Source organism: Carcharodon carcharias, chromosome 5, assembly GCF_017639515.1.
Source record: "Carcharodon carcharias isolate sCarCar2 chromosome 5, sCarCar2.pri, whole genome shotgun sequence".
NCBI lineage: Eukaryota > Metazoa > Chordata > Chondrichthyes > Lamniformes > Lamnidae > Carcharodon > Carcharodon carcharias.
This window is the reverse complement of record NC_054471.1, coordinates 119501990-119512998: the sequence shown is the minus strand read 5'-3', so window position 1 is coordinate 119512998 and position 11009 is coordinate 119501990. Positions and strand designations below refer to the sequence as shown.

General features: G+C 45.7%; 1 protein-coding gene across 2 annotated transcripts in view; it reads left to right on the top strand.

Moving 5' to 3' along the window:
• Positions 1-8110: 8110 nt before the first annotated feature.
• Positions 8111-11009, top strand: part of LOC121277844 (venom phosphodiesterase 2-like) — a 177861-nt gene continuing 174962 nt past the window's right edge. The window contains exon 1 of one of the 2 annotated variants that reach the window (XM_041187534.1): positions 8111-8466. In XM_041187534.1, coding sequence (XP_041043468.1) covers positions 8323-8466 — 144 coding nt within the window. In that variant the 5' untranslated portion in view covers positions 8111-8322. The remainder of the gene's footprint in view (positions 8467-11009) is intronic. The other variant, XM_041187535.1, reaches the window with a different exon arrangement.

Below are 11009 nucleotides of genomic sequence, written 5' to 3'. Positions count from 1 at the left end.
TAGTCAGGCCCCTTCCCACAACTCTTTCTCAGGTACATCGATGACTGCTTCAGTGCTGCTTCATGCTCTCACCTGGACCTGGAAAAATGTATTAATTTTGCTTCCAATTTCCACCCCTCCATCATTTTCACATGCTTCATCTCTGACACTTCCCTTCCCTTCCTCGACCTCTCTATCTCAATTTCTGGTGACAGACTTATCCACCAATATTCATTACAAGCCCATCGACTCCCACAGCTATCTCGACTACAGCTCCTCACACCCTGACTCCATCCCATTCTCTCAGTTCCTTTGCTTCTGTCACATCTGCACATCTGTTCTGATGGTGCCACTTTCCAAAACAGTTTACCTGACATGTCCTCCTTCTTCCTTAACCGAGGTTTTCCACCCATGGTGGTTGACAGGGCCCTCAACTGTGTCTGGCCTATCTCTTGCGCATCTGCCCTCACACCTTCCTCTCCCTCCCAGAACCATGATAGGGTCCCCCTTGTCCTCACTTATCACCCCACCAGCCTCCGCATTCAAAGGATCATCCTCTGCCATTTCTGCCAACTCCAGCATGATGCCACCACCAAACACATCTTCCCTTCACCCCTCCTGTCAGCATTCCATAGGGACCGCTCCCTCCAGGACACCCAGGTTCACTCCTCCATCACCCCCTACATCTCAACCCCCTCCCATAGCACCTTCCCATGAAAGAAAAATGAAACCTCCACACACATGAGGTCATTAAAAACTCTGCTGGACCTGTCATAACTCAGTACAAGTCCCTTTCACTTATTACCCTTGTGCTTGATGACCCATATTGGCTTCTGGTCAAACAAAGCTTTGATTTTAAGATTCTTGTCATTGTTTTCAAATCCCTCCATAGCCTCGTCCCTCCTTATCTCTGTAATCTCCTTCAACCCCATAACCCTCTGAGATATCCCCAGTCATCTAATTCCTGTCTTTTGACCATCCCCAATTTGAATTGTTCCACCATAGGTAGCTGTGCCTTCCATTACCTTACCGCTAACCTTTGGAATTCCCTCCCTAGATCTCTCCACCTCTCTATCTTTCTTTATTCGTTTAAGACACTCCTTAAAATCTATGTCTTTGATCAAACTTTTGGCCATCAACCCTAATATTGCCTCGTTTGGCTTATTTTCTAACTTTGCTCTACAATGCTTCTGTGAAGTGCCATTGGATGTTTTATTAAGTTCATGATACTATCTGAATATAAGTTGTTGTTATTGTAATTTACTATGTGCTAAGACACATGTTCAGGGGCTTCATTAATTCATCTTTGGTCAACAATTACCATTGAGAAGACAGCTCAAGCATACCTATTATCTTCACTTGAAACTGAATTGGCAATGTCTGACATCTCAGGGAATACCTGTTGATGAGTAAGCTCTAATATTTACACCACTGCACAGGAGTAGCTTTTTATTGCAGTTTTTCAATGTGCCCTTATCAAAGGCTTGATGTATATAGGCAATAAGATTTTGAACATGTTGATTACAGGTTCTGTGAATTTCAATCTCGGACACACTTTTCTGTTAAAGTTTTTGGTAATGTAATTAATGTAATGTAATACATACCATAAATGTAGAAGAATTTTTGAGAACTGGCAGGAATTCTGTAGGTGTAGGAAAAAAGCAAGTTGCATATGATGCAAAGATGAAGACTTAATTGGACAGCAATTATTTCTATATGATGGCTTCTACCCCATACAAGCAGTAATTTTTCTGTGGGTGCATGTACAGGTAAAACAACAGCAATATAGAGAGTAGGGGCATTGGCACTTCAGATAGTCCCTTAAAAGAGAATTTTGATATCATCTTTAGACTTGCACCCCGTAATGATGATGGTACAGAGATTGACCGAAGTTAAGTTTCTCCTTCCCTCATGCAGAATCGGAGCATCACATGATATGCCAGCACCATAATAACAGGGGCATCAAGACCGTCTATCACCCCGAGCTTACTGATCTGCATTGGCTCCGGGTCCAGCAATGCATTAATTTTAAAACGATCATCCTTATTTTCAAAACCCTCCATGGCCCCTCCCTTCCTTATCTCCATAAGAGCTCTTAAGAAGAGTCATGCGGACTCAAAACATTAACTCTGTTTCTCTCTCTACGGATGATGTCAGACCTGCTGAGCTTTTCTGGCATTTTCTGTTTTTATTTCTCTTTCAACTCCACTGACTTCCTCCAAATAAAAGGTTTTGCAATGAGTACCTGCATGGGTCCCAGTTATGCCTGCTTTTTTGTGGGAGATGTGGAACATTCATTATTCCAGACCTATTCAGGCCCTCTCCCTCATTTCTTTTTCTAGTACATTGATGACAATATTGGTGCCGTGTCCTACTCACACCCGAAACTAGAAAATTTCATTAACTTTTTTTCCAATTTCCACCCTTCCCTTACCTTCACCTTGCCCATTTGACTCTTCTCTTCCCTCCTTGACTTCTCTGTCTCCATTTCTGGAGATAGGCTATCTACTAATCTTCACTGCAAACCCAGGGACTCCCACAGCTACCTTGGCGACACTTCATCATACTTTCCTTCCTATAAGGACTCCATTCTATTCTCACAGTTTTTCCATCTCCATTGCATATGTTCCGAAGATGCAACCTTCCACTCCAGTGCTGTTTCTTCCTTTTTCCTCAACCTAGGATTTCCATGTAGCATGGTTGACAGGGTCCTCCATCATGTCCAATCCATTTCACGCCCTTCTGCTCTCATCTCTCCCCCTCCCTTCAGGAACGATGATAGGGTTCCCATGTTCTTATCTTTCACCCCACTAGCTTCTGTATTCAACCAATCATCCTTCACCATTTCCACCACTGCCAGCATGATGAACCATGAAAAATGTCCTCCCCTTTCAGCGTTCCAAAGGGACCATCCTCTCTACGTCACCCTAGTCTACTCCTCAATCACCCTTAACATCCTATCCCTTCACCTCCTCCCTTCTCACTGTCCAAGGTTCCAAACACTCTTTCCAAGTGAAATAGCAATTTGCTTGAACTTAATTTAATTTGCTGCTCATAATGTGGCCTCAAATACACTGGGGAGACCAAACGGAGACTGGGTACCTGCTTTGCAGGACAGCCCCACTCAGTCTGCAAGCACAACCCTGAACTTCTGGTTGTTTGTCCACCTTCCCATACTGACCTTTCTGTCCATGGCCTGCTATAGTGTTCCAGTGAAGCTCAACGTACGCCCAGGAGGGAAAAAACAGTTCGGCCCAGCTCAAGCCTGAACTGACACAAACTGGTGTGGAACAGGTCTCAGTTGGATTTTACTGGAAGTGACTGATGAACTGGACTCATCAGAACTCCAGTAGGGGCTCCCAGTTTCTGAGTAGGCACCAATACTTCTCAGTCCACTTGAGTCAGAACCATATAGCACCTGCTGTCAATTTTATTTAACCAAACATCAGTGAATGCATCTTTCTCATCCCTCTCTGATTATGTTATGATCTCAATCACTGACTTGGTTATTCATTTTAATTCCATTAATCTTCAGCTCTGGGCTTACCCTTGTGCACGCCAGTTGAATTTCCCTGGAGTTGCATGCAGCCATGCCAAACAGATGCAATGATTTCTCTGCTCCCCCATGCACAAATTGGAAACTAACCACAAACCCCCCCACCCAACAATGTAGCAACTGGCACTGTTTCTCCCTCTCTGTCACCTAGCTCCAGCTGTCTCTCCCCAACCTGCCCTCTCCCCACCCCCACTATGTCTCTCTCCCTCAGTTTCCCCCCTCCTCAGCTTTCACCCTCTCCACTCCCGTGACCCCAAGCTGTCTCTTGATTGGCATGCTGTCTTAATGAAGTTCCATCAGAGGGAAATGTTGTTTGCCCCTTTTTTTATTTTCGTTGCAGAAGGAAAATTGCAAAAAAGTACATAAGTGCCAATTTCAATGGAGGTTTTTGTGTGTGGAAATATATTTGTACATTCATACCTTGTACATTTATATGCAGACTTGGTACTTATGTGAAGTGATGTATTACTGTTTTATTGGCATGATTCTATGACAAAGACAATAACAGATTACTTCATGATATCAATCACAGCCTTTGTTTTTGTTCCACTAAAAATCCTTGGGATTGCAATCACCCTTGCACCCACCAGGTGTTTTGAGAATTTGGGGTTATATAACTTGGCCGTCCTAATTAACACATTTCTCTCCCGTGATTATAAATGTGAAATGCTGGCCCACCAATGGCAGAACAATGATGTCACAGTTCCAAGATGCTGAAATGAACAGAGGTCTGGTTAAGAGCCATGTAATTTGAAAAATATGCAATGTTGCATATATCACTGAATTCCATTTTAAGACAGGTGGCTACTGCTTCTTCAGCTGGCACAGCTTGGCTGTCAGGAGAAATGCCTGTGCAGATCCTCAGATGTGCAATGTATCCTGTTTCCGGATCCTGGAATGGGCCAGTGGATCAATTATCTTTGATAATCATAAAGCAATGGCCTTGAAGTGGCAAGATGATTTGTAGCTGTCCAGTTTGTTGGTTGCCAAATAAAACAAGAGAGTTATTTATTTGCATAGTTTCAACTCTGTACTGTGGTGTACAAAAGAACATCCCATCCTTATGCATTCTATGACATCCATGAGCCATTTCATCACCAGCAATGGTATAGCCCCTTCCAGATAAAGTTGTTACTTCTTGAGGATTGAAGGCCTGCATATTACCTTTGCCAAAAAGTCTACCCCTCTGAGGGTTTCATGGGCACTGTCTGCTTGCTCCTTTGAGGTTAGCATTGTACAACAGAATTTTCTAATCATGAGAGGCAGATTTTGCTTAAGGAGAAACTTAAGCACCACTTGTGAGATAACTCCCCTATACCCTTTGAACTGTTGCTTCACTTGCCAATTGCATGCTTCGAATGGGAAGCATGAATGAGTCTACAATGGGCCCCACAACTCTACAATTTTTGAAAGATATTATTTTTGTTCTTTCATGGGACATGGGCATCACTGGCTAGACCAGTATTTTTAATGCCTATTACTAATTTCCCTTAAGAAGGTGGTGGTGAACTGCCTTCTTCAACTGCTGCAGTCCATATAGGTACACCCACAGTGCTGTTAGGGAGGGAGTTCCAGGATTTTGACCCAGCGACACTGAAGGAATGGCAATATATTTCCAAAACAGGATGGTGAGTGGCTTGGAGGGGAACTTCCAGGTGGTGGTGTTCCCATTCATCTTCTGCCCTTGTCCTTCTAGATGGTAGTCATGTGTTTGGAAGGTGTTGTCGAAGGAGCCTTGGTGAGTTCCTGCAGTGCATCTGATAGATGGCACACACTGCTGCTACTGTGCGTTAGTGGTGCAGGGAGAGGATGTTGGTGAATGTGGTTAGGTTGCCAATGAAGCAGGCTGCTTTGTCCTGGATGCTATCAAGGTTCTTGAGTGTTTTTGGAGCTGCACTCATCCAGGCAATGGAAGAGTATTCCATCACACTCCTGACTTGTGTCTTGTCGATTGGTGGATAGGCTTTGGAGAGTCAGGAAGTGAGTTACTCATTGCAGAATTCCCAACCTCTCACCTGCTCTTGTAGCCACAGTATTTATGTGGCTAATCCAGTGCAGTTTCTGGTCAGTGGCAACACCCAGGATGTTGATAGCGGGGGATTCAGCAATGGTAGTGCCATTGAATGTCAAGGGGAGATCTCTTGTTGGAGATGGTCATTACCTGGCATCAACCACGCAGAATTTGCACTCTAACGATAAATGCTTAAATAGATACATTACATTTGCTAACCGCGTTGGGGGAAGTTGAATTTTGTAACAGGAGGAAAGCAACCTGCATGAGCACAACCCAGTGATTGAAATAATTTTTTAAGCATCCCACTTAAACATGGAAAGTTGTAGAACAATAGCCACATGTGCCATTTGGAGGCCTTCTAGTATTTCCTTCCAGCTAATGGTCTTGGGGACCTTACCACAAAACTTGGGGGACTAATGGAATGCAGTCCCTCGCCCAGCATGGTTATACTTTGGGGAGACCCAATGTAAAATTCCTCATTTGCTGGACAACTCTTGGTAAGCAAGGGGGTGATAGGTTATTGGGGGTAGGTGGGATGCAGATTTGAGGTTACTATCAGGTCAGCCATGATCTTATTAAATGGCCGAGCAGGCTCGAGGGGCCGAATGGCCCACTCCTGCTCCTTGTTCATATGTTAGAAGGCAGCGCATGAAGTCGGGGGGAAATCTCCAGGATAATTCAATATGTGGCAAGTTCACAAATGCACTAGGTCCCTTAACAACTCTAACTGTCTTTCCCTCTTCCAGTGCCTTGACACGTCGTAAAGTATTTCATTATCCATCCTGTCCTCAGACGCACAGATGTCTGTTGGGTATTTCACAATCCGGTCTACTGCCTTACCTGGATGGTAGCACAAGCCACATCCATAACATCTATTAAACTTGACTGTATTCTGCATTGCAGTACATGCAGGAGAATCCACACAGCAGCAAAATGGAAACAATCCGCTGGTTACCACCTCTCCCCCTCAATTCCATTCAACCCCTTCTTCCAACAGTCTCCTAGCTTCATTGACAACTTTATCCAGGAATAATTCCATTCTGGGCTCGCATTTTCCAAACCATAACACAGCTAAAATTAGATAAGTAGTTCTGAGTTTTGGAGCTTGCTAATCATTAAATACATAGGCCATAATGAGCCTTTGGAAGAGCTAAATATTGGAAGCCCATCCAAATTGATTATGTATGAGAAGTTATTTCTATCACAAAGTGGTTGGCCTTCCTCAGACATGTTTCTCTAATACACCCCACCATATATATCTGCAATATTTCCTTCTATCAGATTTCTACTGTTTTCTCTATATTTCAGATTCTTCCTTATTTCATCCCCTCCAGAAGACTGTCTGCACTTGGGGCTTGAAATCTGAAGTGACAAAAAAGTTGTCACTAGTTAGATTTTTAACAACACATGGCTGTTCAAAATTAGGACATGGTACTTCTTCTTCCAGAGCTCTGAAAGAGCCAACATAACTATAACAATACAGGCAATAGAAGTGGAATTGTGGGCTGACTGCATTGCTGGAAAAGGTACATTTGAGAATTAACTTTGTGGACATCAATATTAACCTCCCACATAATGTATTTACAAGTTCCAGGAGATGAATCATCACAGCCAACAGTGTCTCATGGTGAGTGTTAAAACCAACAGTCATTGCTTCTGCTTTTGTACATTGACATTCCTGGAAAGAACAGTTTGTTAAATGAATGCCCTGCTGGTCTCTGACCGTCCTTACCTTATTGGCTCTCTCGTGCACATTCAGCATCTTAAAGAACAGCTCTTGATGTGTCACTTCACAGCCTTCTGGACTCAACATTGAGTTCAATAACTTTAGATCATAACCCCTGCACCCAACTGGTTCAATGTGTTTTTTTTCTCCTGTTCTGTTTTGCTGATCTTGTCTTGTTTCTTTCTTTCCTTTCACGTTGCATTCAAGTGCTTTTTATGTAATCATTCACACCTCACTTGGACACAACCTTTGTTTCTTTACTTTTTCCATTACTACTCTTTTGGCTGTTCTGCCATGAAATCTTATGTCATTTAATCTCTCCTGCCCTCAACCCTATCAAGGACTTTCCCTCTTGTTCTTCCTGTCCTTTACCCCCTTTCACTGGTTTAAAAACGCGAACATTTTCACCTTTCTTCAGTTCTGATGAAAGGGTTTTCTCCACAGATGCTGAGTATTTATAGCATTTTTTTGTTATTATGGACAATTTATTGCAGTCGTTTTTAGGATTTTCTGAAAACGTATTATAAGAAACTAAAATAACTCTTTCTAAGCGTGATTTTTTAAAAAAAAAATCAACGCTATATCATTTCAGATCTTGACATTTCCAATTATTAAACCCTAACACTGCACATGCCCATTAGACAGGAAGGCTCAATTTAGTTGCAGTTATTTTTATATCACTTTCCATAAGTGTTTGAAATTCTTTCATTAAAAAAAAGTTGGGCAATTGCAGCCCAACAAAAGTAGAGCAAACTGTCGCAAACAACACCTTTGCAACAGTTTATCTTTGGCTCCTGGGTGTACAGTGGGACTGCGTGTTTCTCCTTGAACTGCTTGCCGGGAGCTGTGTGCTGCCCTAGTCTGGGGGGCAGCTTTGAGCCTGTCCCCTCCCTGAAGCAACCCTTCTGAGGGATTGGTTCATTCACAGCGAAGGGGGCGTGCTGACAGTAACTTTCACTCATTCACCCTAGCCTTCTGCCTCTTGTATTCTTATATTAGTGTGCAGTTGTTGCGTTTTGTGTTTACAAAGAGATAAAGGCGAGCGAGATGGATCTGGAGGAAGGCAGACAGGGGTACGAAGCGCATTACTCTAACAAGGAGCAGCGGGCGTCCATGCTGCCTCCAATCTCGGAGCCGCCAGTGAGGAACCGGACACAGCAGCGCTGCACCAAGTCCCGAACGATCATTGTGGTAAGCAGGGCGAGGGAGCGCTAGAGGATCAACCAGCAGAGAGCGAGAGAAGACAGTGGATCACTGGGGTGACGGTCACTCAGCATAAAGAGAGAGAAAGCCAAAGGCAAAATACTGCAGATGCTGGAAATCTGAAACAAAAACAAAGAATGCTGGAAAAACTCAACAGGCCTGACAGCATATGTGGAGAGAAAGACAGAGTTAACGTTTTGAGTCCGCATGACTTTCGTTAACTCTGTCTTTCTCTCCACAGACGTTGTCAGACCTGTTGAGTTTTCCCAGCACTTCTTGTTTGTGTTCGAGAGAGAGAGACACAGTGGATCACTAGGCTGAGGGTCACCCAGCATAGAGAGAGAGAGAGAGAATGGATCAATGGGGTGAGGGTCACCCAGCAAAGAGAGTGACAGAGAGAAACAGTGGATCACTGGAGTGAGGGTCACCCAGCATAGAGTGAGAGAGACAGTAGATCACTGGGGTGAGGGTCACCCAGCATAGAGAGACAGTGGATCACTGGGATGAGGGTCACCCAGCATAGAGTGGATCGTTGGGGTGAGTGTTCCTCACCCCAGTGATCCTTTGTCACCCTCTATCTCTCTATGCTGGGTGACCCTCACCTCAGTAATCCATTGTCTCATTTTCTCAATGCTGGTCCACCGTCATCCCAGGGATCCACTGCATATCGTGAAAGGGAGAGTGGATCACTGGGGTGTGGGTCGCCCAGCATAGAGAGAGAAACAGCGCATCGCTGGAGTGAGGGTCTCCCAGCATAGAGAGAGGGAGACAAAGGATCACTGGGGTGAGGGTCACCCAGCATAGAGAAAGAGACAGTGGATCACGAGAGAGAGGGGAGAGTGGATCACTGGGGTGAAGGTCACCTAGCAGAGAGAGAGGCAATGGATTACTGGGATGAGGGTCGCCGGTCATATAGCGTGAGAGTATGGATCACTGGGGTGAGAGTCTCCCAGCACAGAGAGAGACAGTGGATCCCTGGGATGAGGGTAGACCAACATTGAGAGAGGGAGAGACAGTGGATCACTGGGGTGAGGGTCACCCAGTGTAGAGATGAGAGAGATAGTGGATCACTGTGGTGGGGCCACCCAGCATATAGAGAGATGTGCAGTGGATCCCTGGAGTGAGGGTCATCCAGCATAGAGAGAGCAAGACAGTGGATCACTGGGGTGAGGGTCATCCAGCATGAACAGAGAGAGAGAGAGTGGATCATTGGGGTGAGTGTCCCTCACCCCAATGATCCTTTGTCACCCTCTCTCTCTATGCTGGGTGACCCTCCCCTCAATGATCCACTGTCTCTCTTTCTCAATGCTGGTCTACCCTCACCCCAGGGATCCATTGTCTCCCTCTGTGCTGGGTGACCCTCCACCCCATTGATCCACACTCTCTCAATGCTGGTCTACCGTCATCCCAGGGATCCACTGCATATTGTGAAAGGGAGAGTGGATCACTGGGGTGTGGGTCGCCCAGCATAGAGAGAGAAACAGAGCATCGCTGGAGTGAGGGTCACCCAGCATAGAGAGAGGGAGACAAAGGATCACTGGGGTGAGGGTCGCCGAGCATAAAGAGAGAGAGGGAGAGAGAGACAGTATAACACTTGGGATGATGGTCACCCAGCATGGAGAGACAGTGGATCACTGTGGTGAAGGCTGCCCTGCATAGAGAGAGAGAGACAATGGAACATTGGGGTGAGTGTTATCCAGCATAGTGAGAGAGACAGTGGATCACTGGGGTGAGGATCGCCCAGCATAGATAGAGACAGTGGATCACTGGGGTGAGGATCACCCAGCATAGAGAGAGAGAGAGAGAGAGTGGATCACTGGAGTGATGGTAACCCGGCATAGAGAGAGAGTGAGACAGTGGATCACTGGAGTGAGGATCACCCAGGATAGAGGGAGAGTGGATCACTGGAGTGAGGGTAACCCGGCATAGAGATGAGAGAGAGACAGTGGATCACTGGGGTGAGGGGTGAGGGTTGCCCAACATAGAGAGTGAGACTGTGGATCACTGGGGTGACAGTCACTCAGCATAGAGAGAGAATGGATCATTGCGGTGAGTGTCCCTCACCCCAGTGATCCACTGTCTCCCTCCCTCTCTCTTTGCTGGGTGACCCTCACCCCAGTGATCCATTGTCTCTATCTCTCAATGCTGGTCTACCCTCACCCCAGGGCTCCACTGTCTCTCTCTGTGCTGGCTGACCCCCAGCCCCCACCCCAGTGATCCACTCTCTCTCTCAATGCTGGTCTACCGTCATCCCAGGGATCCACTGCATATCGTGAAAGGGAGAGTGGATCACTGGGGTGTGGGTCGCCCAGCATAGAGAGAGAAACAGCGCATCGCTGGAGTGAGGGTCTCCCAGCATAGAGCGAGGGAGACAAAGGATCACTGGGGTGAGGGTCACCCAGCATAGAGAAAGAGACAGTGGATCACGAGAGAGAGGGGAGAGTGGATCACTGGGGTGAAGGTCACCTAGCAGAGAGAGAGGCAATGGATTACTGGGATGAGGGTCGCCGGTCATATAGCGAGAGAGTATG